General features: G+C 31.1%; 1 protein-coding gene across 6 annotated transcripts in view; it reads right to left on the reverse strand.

Moving 5' to 3' along the window:
* Ccdc178 (coiled-coil domain containing 178) overlaps positions 1–22675 on the reverse strand; it is a 352256-nt gene that overhangs the window by 267901 nt on the left and 61680 nt on the right. For all 6 annotated transcript variants that reach the window (XM_005372759.2, XM_013507772.1, XM_013507853.1 and 3 more), the window contains 5 exons: positions 20368–20390; positions 14265–14344; positions 10568–10768; positions 7961–8181; positions 1535–1677 (listed from right to left, as the gene is read on the reverse strand). In XM_005372759.2, the coding sequence (XP_005372816.1) occupies positions 1535–1677; positions 7961–8181; positions 10568–10768; positions 14265–14344; positions 20368–20390 (668 nt within the window). The remainder of the gene's footprint in view (positions 1–1534; positions 1678–7960; positions 8182–10567; positions 10769–14264; positions 14345–20367; positions 20391–22675) is intronic.

Below are 22675 nucleotides of genomic sequence, written 5' to 3' on the forward strand. Positions count from 1 at the left end.
CGATATGAAATACTGCTAAGCCTGTGGAGAATTTGGAGCTGCCATTGATTACTGACTGAAATGCAAAACAATACAGATGCTTTTGAAAGAGATTAGGCAGTTGCCTCTTAAGAAAAACATTTGGTTCTACTAAAACCTTAGTACAATCTCATTCTTCGTGTACACCCGGGAAAAATTAGCTCTTATTTCCACAGAAAAGAAAGGTTCAAGAACATTCATAGGTTTTTTCATGAAAGGCATAAAGAGAAAATATTCCAAATGTCCACCAATATGAAAACAGGTAAAAATTACACTATACTTATACTGTAGAATACTTCACAGCAATGAATGTAGAACAATACAGGTACAAATTCTCTATGATGAATGTGATCATTACATATATCTAAAAAGTACCAGTAAAGTGTGATTGGAAGAAAAAAAGAAGAAGAATAGGTGGATGGATATAATATATAACATAACAGTGAATGAAAAGAGGATCGATGTCAAAGTTTGTATGCTGTCCATTTCCTTTTAAACAAAACTCCAAAACAAGGTAAACTAACCTATGGCTATTGAAATTAGAATGTTTATTAGCTTTTTGGGGTAAGGATGAAGGATAATATAGACTAGCAGGGAGAGTTAAAAAGTTCCAGAGAGCAAGAACATTTCTATATGTTAAAATAGGTCATGCTTACAGATGAGTGCACATATTGAAAACTTTACCAACCTGTATGCTTAATACTAATGCTCATAATCATTTTTGTGTATGTGTTAATTCTCCAAACATTAAAAATGATCAAAGACAATTAGATTTGTATATATAAAATTATATTTAATATATTAATTTGTGACTATTTTAATACTTACAATAGAATGATGAAAGATTTTTTTGAGAAGAAAACCAACACAATATGAATTTACATCGTATAATAGATGAGTATATGAATTAATGAACATATAAAAAAAAGAAAACACATCAAGAAACAAATGTAAGAAAAAATCCTCCATCTATATTAGATATTCTGTTTTATTAGTAAGCAAACAAATTTAAATTAAGTAACTAAACACTGTTTACAATTAATGCATGGATACATACTTTGTGTTTAAAAATAGCCCCATTTTTAAATTAAGTTATCAGTTTGGATAAAGCACAAGTATATACTGTTTTATATCCTATTCATAGACATTTTGGCAGTATAAATAAAAAGCTTTAAAGTGATACAAAAATACAGTGTTTTAGGAATTTCCATAAATTACTTACATAAAGACACATATTTTAATTTTAACATAAACTTTATGATACAATAGATATGGGTAATTTAAATTCTTTCTCGGGGCTGGGGATTTAGCTCAGCGGCAAAAGCACCTGCCTGGCATGCGCAAGGTCTTGAGTTCGGTTCCCGGTACCGGAGAAAAACCAAAAAAAAAAAATAAAAAAAAAATAAATTCTTTCTCTTCCTTTTATCTGAAATTCTTTGAACAGTAAGATGTGTTATACTTTTAATTAAAATTTTATACCTCAATTCTATGAATAGCACTTGTGAAAAACTCTTACCTCTGTGTCTCTAGGTTTATTTCGTGATTACGAATCTCTTCATCCATTTCTTCTTTATTTTCTTGAACCTGCCATGTGGCATTTTCAGAGTCTTCTGTAACTTGTTCAAATTCTTCATGAATTTGTCTGAATATCTCCATTACCTAGAAATAAAAATATTTTTGCTAATACATGCGCTGCAATGTTAACTATAGAAAATGCTTTATTTTAGGGTACTTGAAACTTAAGGAAAAGTTCTATAAACACATTTCTCCCCATTGTATGTCTAATACTTAGAGAAGTAGAGTTTCATGCACTAACAGGGAACAACGCTAGGCATATACTTGAATACCCGGATTAATAGGTCCAAAACAAAATCATTATCTTTTCACATAATAAAAAAGTGCTTCTTTTTATTGTGAAAATAATATTTTATTGTAGAAAAACATGAAAATGCAGTTGAACAAAGAAATTATGAAAATCATCTGTACTCCCTTCAACCAAGAACCACAAACCATCACACTATCTTAATGGCCCAAAATATTTAAATTTATTATCTGTATTAATTAATAAACATGATAAACATTCTATTATCTCTTCCTTTATAGCTCCTTGTCTGTCCTCCTACCTTGCCTGTATTACTTTTACGTTACAACATCTTATAATACATACAACTCATTACTCAATTCATACTGTTCAATTCCATGAACAGTATGCACAACTCGAGAGATCCATAACATAAATATTCCTGTGATGAAGACCTCAGAGAGAAGCTGAACAATCTGTAGGTAGCCTGCATCTCATAAATAACATAAATATTCCTGTGGTGAAGACCTCAGAGAGAAGCTGAACAATCTGTAGGTAGCCTGCATCTCTTCAAGGAATTTCTTTCAAAGTACCATTAAAGGAGACTATGCTGAATTAGAAAGCAAGGTTTACTCTCTAGGAAAGGGGGAATAACTTGTATTTTCATCAGCAGAATAGAATAGACCCCATATATACAAAAATCTTTCCAATATTTTAAATATTTTTTCTCAGAATAATTTTCAAATAGACAACTGATAAAAGTTGTCCAAGTAAATTTTACTAGAGGTTGATGATTTTTTTATATAGTAATTTTAGAATGACTGACCTTTTCTATGATAATAAGCCTTCTTGTATAAGCATACATCCTTGTCTACATTGTCTCTTTACACTTCTCAATAAGTTTATAATTAAAATTTTATCTGGCTCTGATAATTTTTTAATAAATTTTAGTGGCCATTTCTGTTAATATGAATTTTCTATTTCCATTTTAACTGCTATGTCAGTATGGACAAATATTATTTTTATTCATTGTGGAAAAGTATATTGGGGGATTTTATTTCTACAAATACAGACTTGTTTTTAAAAAATCTTCTGCCTCATGTTTTGGTTATAATATATTAAACTTTATTCTATCATTTTAGGATAATTATCTCCTACTCCTATTCATTTCATATCATCAAAAGTTGCCGAACAAATGTTAGATTACATGTTAATATACCTAATTTATTTCTACAATTCTTTGAAATGACCTTAACATTTAAATGATTACCATGAATACTAGTAGCTTTTTGAAATAGTTTTTTGATTATATGCAATGTTTTTCTTCCTGTTTTAGTTACTTATTATTACTAGCTTTTGAATTATAATGAATACATCCTAAACATCTTTTGAATACATCACATTTTTCTTGTATTATATTGATACATCAAATTACATACCTAGATTCTTGCACTGTTAAGCCATTTCTGCTTTATTATAATAAATTATTCTTGGGATGATCTTATTCTCTTATATTGAGTATTTCTCAAAGATTTTATGTAATATACTCAATTATGATTTTATTACTCAATTTTGTACAATTTCCATAAGACTGTAGCATTGAATGCATCAGCCACATTAAATTTAAATTTTTTCTCTAAAACTAAGGGAGAAGAGCCAGAGGATGGGAAAAGAAGGAGAAAATGAAAAGGCAAATCAGGAATGGTCAAAGTCTATTATATGTATGTTAGATGCTTAGACAAAACTCACTCTTCTGTATAAATAATAAGTACTAGTACATTTTTTCTATGGATTGGATTATAAAACAACATTAGAATGTTTTATTCTTTACAAGATAAATCCAACCACAATATCATCAGATTTATGTCTAGTATTGAGTATAATGTGTTGATATTTTGACTTTGACTTCATCTTTGCTCTGGGAATATCTATATATGTTCAAATATTTATGTGGTTACACTATAGATAGTACAGTTTTTTAATAAGTAAATGAGATCAGATTAGTCAGCTTTCCATCTCTGGGGCCAGTGGGTTCAGTCCATGGTGGCTGACTACAAGGCAGACACTGGGTCATAGAGAAAAGCTTAACCTATCACAGCTAGGAAACACAGAAAGAAAGAGGCATAGGATGGATCATTTTCCGGGTCACACCTCGATGACCTGCCCCATCCAAACAAGGACATTTTAGGTCTAACCATAACAGGGACATTGATCTTTTAAACACTTCTTTTAAAATGTATGCCTTTTCATTTACTTCATTTTTATTTGAAGTAAAACTCAGCAAAATATGAGCTACACTGAAGTACATAATTCAGTGGCATTTAGCACATTCTTTATATTTTATTACTATATTTTTGTCTCATTCCATTGTATTTTCATGTCCCCAAAGAAAAACTCCAACCCATAAACAGTTATTCTTTCATCTGCTTTCCCTGTTTCTAAAGATTAAACGATTATTTGGGGATCAGTATACATAAAATGACCTTGGGATAGGTAAAAGAGAAGTCTCTGTTACTTGTAGATCTAAATGACAGATGGTGGCCATGTAGGGCCACCATGCAGAGTTTTATTGTAGTCCAGATTAATAACGAGGTCTTTCTGTAAGGGACAGCTTACATGTGGCACGCCAGTGGAGTTACCTACATTTTAGGGGCTTCCTATATTGTGATTTCAGCAGGTTCTGAGCATATGCGCTGTCCCAATTTGTCTGGGACTTGTCCCTGAGGAAAAGATAGTAAGTGTATACTGCACCAGAATGTGGGAGGCCAGTTATTCATGGTGTAGACTTGACCCTCTGCAATAAGCAGCTATTAGGGTGGGTCTCAGTTTTATTTCCACTCTGATGTTTACCATTCCCTCTCTCCTGCTTCTGAGTTCAGCATTATCCTCATTGTCTGATTTAACGTTGTCTATAGTTAGATTATTGACATGAGATCTTTCCTTTGATGCAAATGTCTGCAGTTGAGAATTTTCCTATGAACACTACATCCCATAAGTTTTGGTACTGCTTGTATTTAATTCCCTTTATCTATTCTTTCACACACTAACCTTATAATACTTTCATTATATTCCTTTTATAAATTAAGAAACTAAGGTGCACAGGTAAAAAAATAAAAGTACTTGAAATCTGAATCAGCTGATATTTGTATACATGGACTCATGTCCCAGACCTGTGCTCTGGCACACCATTCTGTCAAACTTTCCTGTGGTCTCTCTGCAAGTATTATTATGTCTCTCTGAGGAGGTATTTGGGCACCTCAGTGTTCTTAAATCTGTGTTTCATTTCTAAAATTTCTCAGTTATGCTCATTTTGTAAGCAAAAAATGTGCTTTCATTCACCTTAATGCAGAAGGTTTTCACATTTTGGCTGCATAATATTTATAACCTTTCTTAATAGTACCTCAACTACATTATGGGAATTACTTTCCCTTGATTATACACCATAGTAGATAATTTCTTATCATAGTTCCTGGCTCCCACCACAGAGTCTGAGAGAGCCAGGGTCTCCCTCACTCTGACCTCTGGAATAGCTGGAAAGTTGTAGGCTGAATTAAGGCCAGATAAATAGAGGCTCTGATCCAGCAATTTAAGATGCAGTAGGTGCACAGTGATGTGGAAATGCTAAAAGTGCGGCTAGTATATTGAAGTTGGTTGTATTAGTCAGAGTTTTGAAGAAACAGGATCAAAAGGGAAGGAGATACACAGAGAAGAATTTATTTTGAGGGAATTTCTCACATGATTATAGAGGTGCAAGTCCAAATTCTACAGTGTAGACTAACTTGTTAGAGATCTATGGGAGATTTGCAGTGTTTATTATGTTAAGACCTTTGACTATATGGCTGAGGCCTACCTATATCATGAAGGATTATTAGCTTCACTGTAAATCTACAAATTTAATGTTATAATTATCTATTTATCTCTGTCTATCTATCTACCTATCTATCTATCTACCTATCTATCTATCATCTATATATTACCCATCTTTTCAGAAAGATCCAGAATGATGTTGGGCCACATGCAACTCTCTGGACATTGTGACCGCACAAAACTGACATATAAAGTCAGCCATTATAGTGTCCTTCACAGGCTGTATGTCTGTCTGAATAAATTTTATTGCATTTTCCCATTCCAAAGCCTGGTTGCTAACTGCCTGACAACTCGGCTTTTCTGTGGCTCCACACCCAAGTCCACGTCCATTGTGAGAAAACCACTCTAAAACAGCAAATGGATGGTAATTTCAAGGAATGGGTACAAATTTTTAAAGTATAAAAAATAACAATGTTACTGAAACTATGGGGTAAAACAGGATAGATTTGTCTAGAGGTAGCATAGACAAGGTAAACACATTGCTTAAACAAGATTGCAGTTTACTTTTCTCCCATACAAAGGGATACAAGTCTCCTCTTGCCTTTCTCTTTAAACACTAAATTGGCTTCATGCTATACAGAATAATTTAGACCTGTAGCCATGATATGTAGGTTGCTAGAAAACTATAAAATGTTCTTCTTTAGAATCAGTTGGCTTATTTCAAAGAACTTTCCTAACAATCAATCCAATAATTCCTACCTACATCTCATAGAAAAACAGTGAGGAAAGAAAATGTGGTATATAACCTTTAAACATCTCACTTTGCCTTCCAACTATGTGTTAGTAAAGAAGGGCTTGCCTTCTTATCCACAGTGGAAAACTAAGAAGTTTCCACCCCTGCCACTACTCTACTAATATAATTGTTAGTGTAACTTGGAACTATCTAATAAAATTGAAATAATGCAAACCCATGACTTAGTAAATATCTTACTAGCTAAGAATAGGCAGCAAAGAAATATTCACACACTCATAGAAATTCATGAGTGATTATTTGGCAACAAAATGATAGTTTCATTGCCAAATATTGGAAACAAAGTATCCAAAAGAGGTAAAGTGATAAATAATAATTAGTGAGAGATCTGCTTGATGGAACATGACAAATAAAATAACTAAATTATATCTAGAGCAATCAATAGTTTCTTGGTCAAACTAAGCTACAATATATATAAAACAAGTTGTTCAAAGTTACACAATGTATGATAGTTTATATACTTTTAAAATAATATACATTTTTTTCTAGTCACGTGTGCATAAAATTATTCAGTTTTATTAGAAATGTGAAGTTTCTGATCATAGTTATTGTCTATACCCATATCATCCTGAGCACACCAGATCTCTTCTAATAATGTTTTTTTGGTGCAGAAAACAGGAAAATGGAAATGTAAAGGTAAATACAGAAGACATTGAACAACTTGTTTTATTTCCTTTAAAAGGACCCCAAATAAATATGATGCAAATTTAGACTTGTTCTTTTTATATAGACATAACTAAGTTATTTTTCTATTCTATGATTCCCCCATAGGAGAGGTAAATGTTAACCATTAAAAAGACTATTTCATTTATATATTTTCAGTAAGAATGAAAGTACTGATATATTCTACTTACCTTCTGTTCAACTATGACTTTGAAAAACATCCAGGTGCTTTGAATCTTTAAACTATTTATTAGAAGACTAAGTATAGCTAAGCATTATTAATAATCATTTAGGTAGAAAAGTAAGTGAAGAAGATATAGTTAAAATGATTGTATGGATATACTTTTTTAATATATTAATTTTATTTTAAAGAGAAAATTAAAATAACAACAAAGACAAAGCAAAACAACAAAAAGTAATACAGGATTTCAAAACAAGATGATAGGAATTAACAATACTTGTTATATTTCATATTGTTATCTTCAACAAAGTTGCTCAGATTACCAGATGTAAAAATGCAAGGTTGATCAAACAATTAAAGAGAATAAAAAGTAATAAAAAAAATTAGAAACGATACAGAGCTTCACTAAACCAGATGGTAGGAATTCAACAATGGTTGTTATATTGCAGTGTTGTTTTCAAATTAGTTGTTCAGATCACCAGATCTAAGCATGCAAATTTGGTCAAGAAAAGAAAATTAAGAATTATGTATGGATATACCTTGCTAAACTCTCAGAAATTCAAAGCAGGTTGATTCTGAGTAAAATGAAACCTTTAAAGATATGTGAATTTTTATGGTTGTAATATTTTTGCAAAAATAATACTATGTAACACACAGATCCATTCCTGTATTCTTTTACCTCAAATTTTTTTTCGTAAAGTTCCTGCAGAATTGCCACTTCCTGCCTCCGCTTTGAGTCCAGCAGAGCTATGCGATCCTGCATGAAGTCTATATCCGCCTGAAGCTTTGCGTTCGCTTCCTCTAGCTGTGTCTTTTGTTTCTCCAGATGTTCCAGCTGACGCTTTCTGTCTTCCAGGTGCCACCTTAATTCTATAATATCTCTCAAATAGGCCTGGTGTTCTAGAGGTACAAGAATGTGAACAATAGACAATCAGATTTGAAACAAAAGTGCTAGGGAAAAAAAATGTGATAACAAATATGAGCTATTTTGGTTTCAGAAATTAATTGTCTATGAATCTTGCTAAACCAAAAGAAAGGGTTATTTTAATACTGCACTATAAAATGTACTGCTTTTGGGGCTGGGGATTTAGCTCAGCGGCAAAGCGCCTGCCTGGCAAGCGCAAGGTTGTGAGTTCGGTTCCCGGTACCGGAGAAAAACCAAAAACCAAAAAAAAAAAAAAAAAAAAAAAGTACTGTTTTCTTTATTCATCACCAAAAGTATTAAATGTGTTTTATAAGTTAATAATAGTTTCAGTATAAATCTCACTTATTATGATCAATAGATGCACTGATCACTACATAGACACACCCAGTAACTGCTCCAAAATTAGAAAAATGGCTGGCCACCTTTCAAAATCACCGGGAAGTAACATGATGAAATAGGAAGTGTATAGCAAAAACACACAAAAATGAAAATTATTAAAACAATAGCGTTATTCATGTAAAGTTCGTATAGAAAATAAATGTTTCCATAAGGAGTATGTTAAAGATAAAATAATCTCACAACTATAAAACTATAACATACATAAGCTGCATCAATCTATGAACAATCCTAACTTGAGTTTGGAAAGGCCTATATGAAGAAAATAGCAAAATAATGTTAAAATTCAAAATAAATTTGAATACAAGGAAAATATTATTTTTCTGTATAAAAATGTTTGAAATTTTGAATTGGGAAATTTCTCTCCATTGCTTTTTATTTTAAAATTTAATCAAATTTCCTCAACTAGCTAAGAGATATTCAGACAAACTAGATGAAAGGATTTCCTCATTATACAAATTTGTAACTATTTATTCTTGGAATACAACTAGATTGGGTGGGGTTCTTAAAACCTTTTTGCAATTTCTTGAAAGAATTTGCCAGTGTCATCACTTAGGATTTTTCTTACATTTATATTTATGACTTAGGACTGAGTTTATTTCAGTTTTTATTATTTGGCTTATAGTTTATGCTACTTTCTAATATCAGTCAACATATTTTTAGATTTCTTCCTGGGATTTTGTAGAACTATCAAATTATGCATAAACCTCTATTTCTTGAGAATGTATATATGTATCTATATATATGTATATATAGATACATATATATGTATATATGTCTTACTTTTCTTATTACTGAGACAGAATACCAAGCACCCAAATTTAAGGGAGGAAAGGGTTATTTCAGCTCACAGTTTGTAGAGGTTTCAGTCCATAGTCAGCTGATTCCAAGGCAAGATTATATGGCAGAGGGGCATTGCAAAGGAGAAACAGTTCATGGCAGGCAGAAGGCAGGAAGGCAGGAAAGCAGTGAAATAGCAAGGAAGCAGTGGTAAGCAGCAACAGCTGCCATTTTTGTGTCCTTTATATTATATTAAGGCTACCAACCCTTAGGGAGCACAATACTCACACACAGGATGCAGCACCTTTAATTTTAGCATCACACCACGAATCAACCCCAGTACCACTTCCTTAATCTCAGCATCACACTCTAGATCCATCCACCTTCCAAAACTCCTACCTAGGACTATAGAAGGCTCTGGACGGACACCTAGATACAAACCATAACAGTATGTATGTATGTATTGCTATGTTTTTGAATAAGTTTTTAAAATTATTTAGTTAAAATCTTTCTATCAATGATGGACTTCTGAAATGTTTTCAAGGTCACATCATTAACAAATGTTTAAGAAGAAACCCCTATCCTTTAGACTGGAGAGGAAGGGACATACGGTAAACTATCATACAATATAATTGTATTTAATTTTTCTTTTGTTCTTTAAACACTGCCTATCAAAACATGATTACCTGATTCAACCTGAATTTGGAAGCATGCCCCTTCCTAATGTAAAAATTCAATTCAGTATTCACATACATTGTAAGTTATTTAATAAGGTGCCATCATTGCTAGAAGTACCTTTCAAACTAAATATACTGTTGAATTTTCAAAAATTGTTTCACATGGCCCACAATATGTCACTTAAAGTTTCAATTTCAATTGGTAGTCACTTTAAATTTTCAATTTCTGGAAACTCAAATACTAGAATCATACAACAAATGTGTTAAATATTTGTGTAAACATGGGGTACAGTAAATGTATAGCATTTCCAAAATACTCAAATGTCTGCAGGTTCACATTTGCACAGTCCCCATTGCCTGCAAGTTCAGCCATTAATAAACTCAGTAAATATGCCCTACTTTGTAAGTGAAATACTGAAACCCTGAATGGGTGGTTTTGTATCCAGAACTGCAACTCATTTTCTGTGCTTGTGAAGTGAATAACAATGTGGAAAGTCCTTATTGTTACCTTTCTGCACAGCTAGTGGTAGTTCTTGAAGTCTCCAGATAGACCAAGAGTCAATTCTCATGATAATCAATTTCTTTCTTGATTTTTGTTGTTTTAAGGCTTGTTCAGCTTCTGCTCGGTCAGTTTCCAGGCTTTTGATAAGATGGATGGTCTCTGACAGCAAGGTTTCCATTTCTTGCTTTAATTCTTGATAGTTTTCACCTTAAAATAAGAATATTTTTCACTTTTTAACTTATTGCTCTGTAAGCCAAGCGATACAAACACAAGTCTAAGTTGTATTTTATTATTATTTTAAATATTTATATACTTAATAATATTTTATATTTTTCATTTTAAAGAGAAGAAGAAGAAAAATAGATATACAAGAAAACAGAGTTTCAAATCAGGCTAATAGGAGAGTAAAAATAATTGATACATTTTGTATTGCTATGGTCACAGCAGTTACTCAGAGTACAAGATATAGGCATGAGCTAATGTCCAGACAATATTAGCACAGATCTTTCTTTTCAATGAACTAAGAGAAACGAGCTATATAACTACCTTAACAATCTTGCATATATTCTTCCCTTTTCTCTTTCTTCCTTTCCCCTTTTCCCATCTGTTTCTCTTTTCTTTTGAACAGTTTCTCCCCAGTTCACAAAATCTATTGTACATTTTGGATCTAATTTACTTGTTCAGCTTTTCAACTCAAATGCTCATCAACCAAGGAATGGATAAAATGTGTTTTTTTAATATAATGGAGTACTACTCAGCCATTTAGGAAGGATAAACTCAACACTTTTATAGGTAAATGGATGCAACTGGAGACCATATGCATAATTGAAATAAATCAGGCTCATATATGTAAACATCGCATTGTCTCACTAATAACAGTATTTTAGAAAACTGAATTAACCTTTTAAAAGGCAGTTTTATTACAATGCAATACATTTCAAATAAATTGATTTGAAAACTTCCAAAGACAGATATTTTAATAAAATATTTTTAAAATCCAATATCTTCATGAAAAGTAAATTTATTGAAAGGAAAAAAGCATGCGTCCTATTCTATCTGTATCACAGAGCTTTATTTTAAAATTAGGCCTGTGTTTTCTTCCATTCTATAAGAAAATAAGTGACAGTGATTACATTAGATAAAGACTGGAAATTCTCAGATGGTTTCTAGAAAAACCACTTGATATTCTTCAATCTTATTAGATAATAACTTTTTTACTTATCCTTACAAGGAATTCATCATGATTTGCAAATTTTATTTACTTAGTTTTAATATAAATTAATTCCTTTAATGAGACGTACTTGCAATTCTTGGTTCACAGTTCTGGAATGATATGCCTTAATGTTAACACAGGTATTACCATGGGTGTTTATTCATCTAGAGTATGAGCAAATGTGAACACACTCTTATTTTCTTGGCAATATGCTCCCACTTGGAGATAAGGTAAAGAAGAGAGATAAAAGCCCTATCCTGGTGGGATTTCTGCTTACTAAACAAAGACTTTTTTCAAAACATGACAAGAATGCATAGACACAAAGTGTCAAGAAAGACAAGGTCACCAAAGAGTTGAGGTTAGTGATAAAATAGTGATAAAATAGTAAAAATAATAGTGATAAAATAGTAAAACTGCATTAAGAAAACAAAATGAATAGATTTCTTTTTTGGTCTGCTTTTAGAAAATAAAGATAATGATTTTTCTGCTGCATGCTGGTATTACATAATAGTTAACTCAGTAGTAACACGGTCCCTATATTTTTATTTTATTTTTCCAGTACTGGGAATTGAACCCAGGACCTTTGCATTGACCAATATCCCCAGAAATTTTTCTTTTTCTTTTTGAGAAAGGGACTCACTTGCTAATCTGCCAAAGCTGGCCTTGAACATGCACTTCTCCTGTATCAGACTCCCAGAGTGATGGGATTACAGGTCGCACCTCTAAGCCCAGCTATACAGTCTCTATTTCTAACCTCATGGCCTTGTCAGAGATTTTCTGCACACTTCCTGGCAGGAAAATTCTTGAGATACAGATTTCTCTACTTTAATGCACAAAAGTGATTTTCTCTTGTCTGGTGGTTCATTTGCTAGTTTTGAATCTGTTCTTTTCTTTTGCCAAATTCTGCAATATCCTGAGTACTTTAAATTGATAACTGCATTTTTCATAAAAATATACTCATTAAACACTGAATTCTTCAGATAATTTATGATTCATTCTATGATGAGTTTTATGACTTCAGTCTGAATCACACAAAGAAATTAACAATCAAAATATTTTGGATTAGACTTATATGTGTTTTACAGAGTTGTTCATTGTACAAGCTATGTTTTATTTTGTATCTATAATAGCAATCTAAAAGAAATGATACAAGTAAATATAACCTGGGGCACCTCTGATTCACTGTATTAAATATCTGTGTAATATTCTGCATATATCATCATGATCACTATTTCATATTGACTAAGTAAACCACTACATTCAACTTTTAAAATAAATATTTACTTAAAATCCCCCATTCTGCTATTGCTGTGTTTTAGACCCAAATGCGCAGAGTTATAATAAACATATATATAACAAACAATTTAATTGTGATTATAAATATTAACATATTATATTTTCTCTTAACATTTCTCATGTGAAATCTTCTAAGTAAATATTGACATTGCTTTTTTCTCTGTACACACAAATATTGTAAAGAAAAACAGGGGCTGGGGATTTAGCTCAGCGGCAAAAGCGCCTGCCTGGCAAGTGCAAGGTCGTGAGTTCGGTTCCCGGTACCGGAGAAAAACCAAAAAATAAAAAAAAAAGTAAAGAAAAACAGTCAAAGCAAAGCTTCCCTATGAGTGAAAGCTTTAAAGAACAAATATTTTTGCCCTAAAAAGTGATTGATCAATCTTACATTATTACTTCTGCGGGACTGAGCAACTTCAGTGAGGATAACAGTAGGTATTGTAGCAACCATTTGTTAATTCCTATCATTTTGTTTTGAGGTCACGTGTCAGTATTATTGTTTTATTTTTGTCTTCATTGTTGTTTTAATTTTTTTCTCTTTAAAAATAAAGTCCAGAGTAAAGTGGTATCCTTCACCAAAGGTGAAAGAAATTAGTAAATTTTGTAGTAGTCACAGATAAAAAATTTAGTACAACCTCAAAAATATTTCCAAGTACATTGAAGTAATTTTAACACACATTTTGCGATTGTATATAAAATATTGCTTTTATAAACTGTAGTGAATACTAATCACAAGTTAATCATTCACAAGTGTTTCAATGTCCATAGACCAGGTGTAGCTATGTACAGTTAAATATGTTAATCTAGAAAGAATTTCCAGAATTTCACCACATTCCACATGTTCAACTGCTCTATGTGTAGCTGTTGGCTGCTGTATTAGAGGACAGTTGTAAAATAGTTTCATTATCACAGAAAGTTCTACTGAACAACTCTGAATTATAGTTAGCTTCTTAAAATGTGGCCCTGTATCCTTATATTCCCAGATTGTAGACCACTGTCCTGTATACAATAGCAATTAATAAATGTTTGTTGAATGAATGCCTCATCAAATGATATGAAGGATTTTTTCTTTATTCAATAATCACAAAATTGTAAAACACAAGATAATGATTATTGTGAAAAGTATAAATTTAATAAGTAATAACTCAATGAGTTTAAATATAATTACATTTATCTAAGTATAAAGAATAAGTTTACCTTTCTTTTCTTCTTGTTTGACTTTTTTCTCTGTTGTAGCAGTACTCCAATCTTCTTTCAGAGTTGAGGGAGAAGATCTCCTATAGAAGGAGGGATTTAGTAAAGGAGGAATATATTTAATAAACAGTAAAAAAAATGTAGGTGATGGTATTACATGAAATATTAAATGTTTGTGTTAACTGTACTACACATAGTAATTCCAGTACATTGAGGTGTAAAATAGGGAAATTTTAACAGGTATTGGGATTTGCACTTAATGAAAAATTAATAGAAATTTAAAATTTGTTATAAATGCTTTTTGGATGGATATTAAAGCTACTTTCTGAAAAGAAATTAGTTTTTCCTGGAGAAAAGGGGTATTTGAAAATAATTGAAAAGAGATATAGCAGTTCTCTAATTTGAGTTTAGTGATTTCTGGGAAACCAATACAAATTACAAAGAGTAAAAATACCATTCTAGATTTAAAGTTAATAAAATTTTAGAAAAATGCCCAAATTAAAATGTTATTTTCTTTCTAAAATACCTTTTAAATCTGTTTCTTTATGTTGAATAATGAAATATTCCTCATTATCATTATTTTTCTGATCCAATTCTAGGATATTAAACTAGGTTTTTAGCTTTAAAAGGTATTTTTTCATTTATTAAAATTTTAATAAAATCAGTATCAACAACAAAGTATTCTGCTTTAGTTACATGACATTGTTTCCAGTATATTTTAATGCCATTCAATATTTCCAATGGCTGCATGTTATTATTCTTATTGATTCGCAAGTTATTTAGGAAAGCTTTTATTTTCTAAGACTAGGAAAGTATTTATTATTCTTTCTTCCTTTAGTTTCAATTTTCATTGAAAAACATTTTAGTTTTCATTGCAAAATATTTTTTCTGGTCTGTCTGCTTTAAAAAACAAAAACAAAAATCTTATTCCAGATTCTATTAGTAAATAATACCCCACTGGCTTCTAAAGCTAATTACATAATATGGCAAATTATTGAGGTGTATTGCTATTTATTAAGTAATATCATGTAAAATTAACCATTTGATTAAGCAGTCACTTCCATTTCATTCCAACTAGGCATAAGCCAGACCAATTTGCTTTCTATCTCCATGGACATACTGACTATGGATACTTCACACAAACAGAATTGTATAAAGATGGCATTCTACATCTCGAGTCTTCAAATTGGCACAATAGTTTTGAGGCTTATCCCTATTACAGTATTATCATAAATTCATTTTTTCATAGCATAATATTTCATTGTATGGTTAAGCTGTAAGTTTTCTATTAATTCATCAATGGATTTGGGGGTGTCTCTACCTTTCAGCTGTTGTGAATACTTACTTATTTTATGAGTATTTGTACATTTTTTTACTTTGAACACTTGTTTCAAATACTTCATTGGACATACAGTAACACCTCACTAGAACTTCTGGCTCATATGATAATTTTACATTTAAGTTTTTGAGGAACCAGAAAACTGTTTTTTAATGTCTGAATCATTTTCAATCTATGCCCGTGAGGTAAAAGAATTCTTCAAATGATGAATAGAAGTGATGAGACAGGCACCTTTATCTTGCTCTTGATCTAAGCTGAAATTTTCAGTCTTCATAATGAAGTGTAGTATGAGCCAAGGGTTTTTCATGAATGTCCTTAATTGTGTTTAAGAATTTCCCTTATAATCAACATTCTTTGAGTGTTTTCATTCTGAAAGGTATTGCTTTGTGCAACATGTTTTTCCCATTGAAATATTCAAGTGGATTTTATCTTTCATTTCCTAATAATGGTCTTACATTGATTGATATTTGTATATTAAATCACTTTTGTATTCTTGGAATAAATCCATCTGGGCTATGATGTATAATTCTATTAATAGAGTTACTAGATTCAAAACTAGGTTACTTAGATTTTGGCATCTATATTCTAAGAATCATCCGTGCAACTTTCTTACAATGTCTTTATCTGATTTTGATACCATGGTTAACACTGGTCTCCTAGAATGAATTAGCAAATATCCTCTTCTAGTTTTCGAAGATTGTAAGAAGGATTGATATTAATTCCTTTTTCCAATGTTTCATAGAATTAACCAGCCATCTGAGATTGGAGTTTTCTTTGTTGGGATTATTATTTCAATATCTTTACTTTTCACAGGTCAGTTAAGATGTTCTTCCTGAAGAAATTGTGGTAGATAATGTGTTTCTAGGAATTACTGCCTTTTAGGTTGGTTATTAAATTTGTTGTTATACAACTGTTCACAACATTCTTTTATTTCCATAGGATCAATTGCAACATACTGATCAAATTTTGTTAATTTGAGATGTCTTTTGTTAGTATAAATAAAGGTTTGTGAATTGGGCTGATGTATTCAAAGAAACAACTTTTGTTTTAATTTATTTTTATTGTTTTAATTTGTCATTACTTTACTATTTCTTATTTCTTTCCTTTTGCTAACTTTAGGTTTAGTTTATTGCTCCTTTTCCAGTTTATTGAAGTATAAAGTTAGATTAATGGCTTGGGAATCTTTTCAATGTCTACATTTAGAGCTCTAAATTTTCCTCTGAGAACTGCTTTTACTGCACAGTATAAGTTTTGGTACATGCATCTCAAAATATTGTTAATTTCTTCTGTATTTACTGCTTCAATCCATTCTCTTCTAGTTTTGGAAGATTGTTAGAAGGATTCATATTAATTCCTTTTTCCAGTGTGTAATAGAATTAACCAGCCATCTCAGACTGGAGTTTTCTTTGATGGGATTATTACTTCAATAATAACCCCAATAATGGTTTTCTTTTGTTTAACTTCTACATAGAAATGTGGAACTTCCACATATATTCCCACATAGCTTTATCTCTGTTACTGATCTCCATTTTGTTTTATTCAGAAATGAAAGTTTGTATGAGTTTGATCTTTCTATTTTATTTGAGCTTTGTTTTGAGGTCTCATGCGATATATTCTGAAGAGTGTCTCATGTGCCTATGAGAAGAATATGCTTTTGCTGCTATTGAGTGAGCAAAATATGTAAGTTGATTAGATTTAGCTGGTTGTTGGGTGGTTCAAGTCTATCGCCTAACTGATCTTCATTTTAGCTCTTTTATTCATATTGGAAAGAGGAAGAATTGAATTCTGAAACTTTTCTTAAAGAAATGTCTATTTTTCCTTCAGTTCTATGACATTTTTATTCATATATCAAATCAATATTTCAATATAACAAATATATCAATCAATATATCTTTGTCTCCTGAAATTGGTTTTCTTTTATACTCATTTGTGTGTGATATTAGCACAGCCACCTAGCCCTCTTTCAGTTATTATTTGGATGAATTTTTTTCTTTCCATCGTTTTACTTCTAACATACTTGTATCTTTGGATCTCAAATATGTTATAGACAGCATAGAGTGAGATATTTCATTACCCACCTTTCCACTTTAATTAGGGCTTAATTAATTTTTATGTAAAAAAACTACTCATAAGGGAGGATTTATTTCTGGAATTTTGCTGTTTTTTTATACAATATCTGTACATTTTCTATTTCTTGGTTCCTCCATAAGTGCTACCTTTTGTGATTTTTTTTTCTAGTATGTTGTTTTAGTTTTCTATTTACTTTTAAAGAATCTTTACTTTTAAAGATTTTTAAAGAATCTTAGTGGTTACCTGGGCTGTCAATTAATATTTTAACTTTATAAAAATTGTCTGAATTATAGTCAATATAGTTTCAATAAGATTTCTTAAAACTGCTCATTTATATCTATCTCTGCCTTTTCCTTTAGTCCCTCTTACAAATTACACATTTATACATTGTGTGTCCGTCGACTCATATCTATATTTATGGGCTATATAAAGAACTAAAGCAGAGTTATAAGACAAAGTTGGAATTAAAGTGATTTTTATATTTACCTTTTAGTTATCATTATTTTTCTTTAATTCTTCACAATTTTCAGTTACTATCTAGTGTTCTTTTATTTCAGCTTGAAAGGATTATCTGGAGTATTTCACAAGGGAATAGTCTGTTAGTGATACACTCCCTTACACCCACACTCCCTCATTTTTTTGTTTATCTGGACATTTCTCAATTTCTCATTTATTTTTTGAAGAATACCTTTACCAAATTTCCAGATTCTTGAAAGAGAGGGTCTTCTCTCCCTCCTTACAGCATTTAAATATGTCATTCCTTCATAATTTGTGGTAAGAAATTAACTATTAATTTGATTGAGGATATCTTCTTCTTGACAATTCACATGATTTGGTTCTTTCAAGATTCTCTTTTTGTTCCAAGCTTTCAATAAATTGACTAACATCTATATTGCTTTGACTCTCTTTGACTTTGATCCTACTTGAAGTTTACTTACTTTAATGAATTTATAGATTCATGTCTTTCATCCAGTTTTGAAAGTTCTGAGGTCAATTTTTATTCAAATATTATTTATATCCCACTTTCTCTTCCCTTACACTGTAAGAAATCTAGTATGGATATATTTCTATGCTCTATGTGTCCCTCAGGTTTCTTGGGTATTCTTCATTTTCTTGATTCTCTTTTTGTTCTATTTCAGAAACTGGATTACCTCTGTTGACCTATCAGGTTTACTGATTCTTTCTTCTGCCTGCTCAAATTTGTTGCTGAACCTCTAGTGTGAAGTTTATACTTCAGTTATTTAACTTTTTGGCTACTGACTTTCTCTTTGCTTTATTATTTATGATTTACATTTTTATCTTCCATATTTTTCAGACATCATTCCATTAATTTAACTTAGTTCATTGTCTATGGTTTCCTTTCTCTTATTGAGAATATTTAAAATCTTTTTATTTAAAATAAATCAGTTTATTTAAAATCTTTTTCCAGTAAGTACAAATTCCGGTTTCCCCAGGAATAGTTTATATAAACTGTTATTTCTTGTCAAGAAGGGGTCCAGCTTTCTCTTTTCTTCTTTGTCTATTCATTTTTTTCTAGAAACCTGGACATTTTGAGTATTTTAATGTGGAATGGATATCACATTACCTCCCTCTATTACATCCACTATTACTATTTGTTCTGAGGTCCTTTTTTGTTCAATGACTTTTCTAAACATTTTTTGAAATGCTTGTATTTTTTGTCATGTATGACCACTGAAATCTTTACTTAGCTAGCTGGTAAGCTAATACTTTTACTGTTATACTTTAATTGCCTCAGAACCAAAAGAAAGGAAAAAGAAGAAGAAACTCTCCCAAGGACAGGTGATTGGCTCTGTGTCATGGTACTCATTCAATGCTTATCCAGGCTGTTTGGAATCCTGCTTCTCCATTCCATGGTTCCTCGTGCACATCTAAACAGCAGCCAGAGGAAAGGACTATGATCATCTCATGTATTTTCTGAGCATATTTCTAGTTCTCATTATATCTGTGTATTTCTGGATTCTGTAATATATTGAAATCTTTGAAGAACCCTACTCCTTCACATAAATCTTTTTCTAACCATTTCTTCCCCTGTGTTTTGATCTGTGCAATGCTTGCTCACTTCTCACCCATTTCTCGAAGCTGCAGTGGCAGGTGTATATCTTCAAATACTTTCAGAAAGTACAGGCTAGAAGGTACCTCCGCCTGTGGTTTTTCTGACTCAGGTAAAACAAAAGCAAGCCTTTGTGCTGGTTTCTCTTAAACAGTCAGGAAAGTCAAAATGCTCAAACACAATTCTTCAAAAATAAAGAATTATTCCTATTAGCACTAGAAATCTACTTAACTGTGGGATGCGATCTACATGGCCAGCATAGAAACATACATAGATGAGAGTGGAAAACAGCCAACTTCAAAGGCTATAGTGCTCTCCTAACGAGATCTTGCAGCTTCTTTAAAGTAAGCTTTTGCTTGCTTGTTGCAAATTTTTTACTAGATTTCAGATTTTTGCAAGTCTTGAAATTTTTTGCCTACTTTTTGGGAATTTTTTTGTATGAATAGTGATATGGAGGCATCCGTTCTTTCACTTGCACTAAAATCCTCTTGCTTATATTTTAAAAAATATATTTCAACATTTAAAGTAACCCTTTTTGCTTTCAGTTTCTTTCTTTTTGAAGCAAAACTGACCATATAAAGATTATCAAAATTCGAACATAAAAAAGAAGCATGTAATTTTCTTACCATTTTTCCAAACATGTTTCAAACTGTCAAAATAAAAGACTTGAATAAAAATCAAATTTTAAACATTTCACAAAACAATCAGTAAACTTCACTTAAACTCGCTGATAAAATTTTCAATTCTATATTTCATATATGTAACTATATTTTGAACAAATTATACTTATTATTTCCCAAATATGCATATATAAGCTCTGATTTCTCTTCAGATTTTATAAATCTTTCACCTTTCACAAATATATTTATGTTTATATTTCCCAATCTGACTCTTACCTTTATATTATTATTCCTACATAATTTTCTCCCCTTTCACATCGTTGTTTTTAAATCTAGTTCTTCCTCAAGGGCCAATTCAAATGCTGCTTCTTCCCAAAGGAATTCCCACACAATCAGAAATGCATAACGTTCATTGAATATTAACATACTCACCAAGAGTGGTAAATAAAAAAATTATTTTCTACTCCACAAACAATTTAGTTTTCCATTATATTATGTCTCTTCTGGATCCCCTAGCTGGGATCACGTTCTATAGCTATATCTTAACAATAGTATGGATTGTAAGAGGAATCAATTACCAGAAATGCAAGGAGTATATAATCAGATTCTCTAAGGTTCATAAGTGATCTTCAATTCAAGATGTTAGTTTGGGTATATGCAATTCTCTTCAGCTACCATACTCTACTATTCTTATACTTATACCTACCATAGCCTATTTCATGGAAAACATGAAATATTTTTGGGATATTTTCATAAGTAGAAGGGGATTTGATTAGATAGTGAAAGCAGAGGAAAGGAAAATACAACTAGGAACAGACAAAATATAAACTCTTAGCGGACTGGCAAAATGCTTTTGTGAGATGTTAGAGGAACTACCAGCATGGGAGAATTTGTAGATGACAAAAAAATTAAACCTGGAATTCCATTTGACCCAGCCTTTGGTCCTCTAGGTATTTTACTGAAAAAATGAAAGAATCCTATCAGAATGATATATGCATACCCACATTTATAGCAATAGAACTCATGATAGCTAAATTTTGAAAGCAGCCCTTCCACTTATTAACAAATGAGTGCGTAAAGCAAATGTAGTATATGTACCCAGTGGAGTATAATCACTCAAAAGAAATAGAAATTTGTGTCATTGTTATGAAAAAAGATGCACCTTGAGGCCATAATGCTAAATGTATCGCGTCTCCATTTATTGAATGCAGCTATAATGTACTGCAAAAATATACTAGTAAATAACTAAAAAATAAATGAATGCAATAAAATGCAACAAACAGGAGAAAAATTTGAACAGTTTATAAATTTCATCAAACAGAACAATAATACAAATAAATGGAAAGCACAGGAAACTATATGGCTAATTGATACATATTCAGGGACACACATTACATGCACATATATAGAGTGATTAATTATGTTATGAACTAATATTCTAACATTATTCAGTAATCTGCTTATCTTTCCTATAAAGTCTTCTCCTCTAAATTTCCTTCAACTGATAGTACAATAGACATGATGAAATCTAAGAAACTCTGCAAGTGACTAAATTCAACTACTTAATAAAAGAATGCATGAATTAAATTATGTCAGATACCCCAATGACTTTTCTCACATAATATGATAAACTGATTTAAAATTTATGTGGAAAAATAATGTATTAATAATATTCAAATAACTCAAAAAACAAATAATAAGGAACATGAAAAAGAACTGTCATACTAGATATTAAAACATGAAGCCTATCAGCCTGTGAAATGATTAAAATATGAAGACAAAGTTTGCCAGTGGGGTAAAAGCCAGAAATAGATAAAATCTTATCTGAAAACTTTATACATGACAAATGTGGCATAGCAGATTGTAGAAATGACTATAAATGACTAGTGCAATAAAAAAGGATTAGTAAAAGTTATTTTCTAAAATTAGCTATTTTTATACACAAAAAATCAATTTCCCCTTATTAAATAAGTATATCTCAAATGAAAAACTAAGATTTAAAAAAATAGCGAAAAAACTTTTCTGTTAAATTCATAGCATGAAGTTTCTTAAATAAGGCACAAAACATTAAAAAATAAATTTAAGTAAAGAATTAAAAATTCTTTCATTAAACTACGAAGAGTCACAGAGTAAATTTGAATACTAAGTATATATGTAAATTACCAAGAGGAATAATTTTTATATAAGTCATTAAAGAAGTACATGTATATCTGTCAATGAATGAGCAAAGGATAAACAGGCATTTTGCAAAAGAAGAGCATAACTATTCAGTAAGCAATTTAATACAAACTACACTAATAATCAGCAAAGCGTT

The sequence above is a fragment of the Chinchilla lanigera genome, unplaced genomic scaffold, assembly GCF_000276665.1.
Source record: "Chinchilla lanigera isolate Chin_1 unplaced genomic scaffold, ChiLan1.0 scaffold00001, whole genome shotgun sequence".
Classification (NCBI taxonomy): domain Eukaryota; kingdom Metazoa; phylum Chordata; class Mammalia; order Rodentia; family Chinchillidae; genus Chinchilla; species Chinchilla lanigera.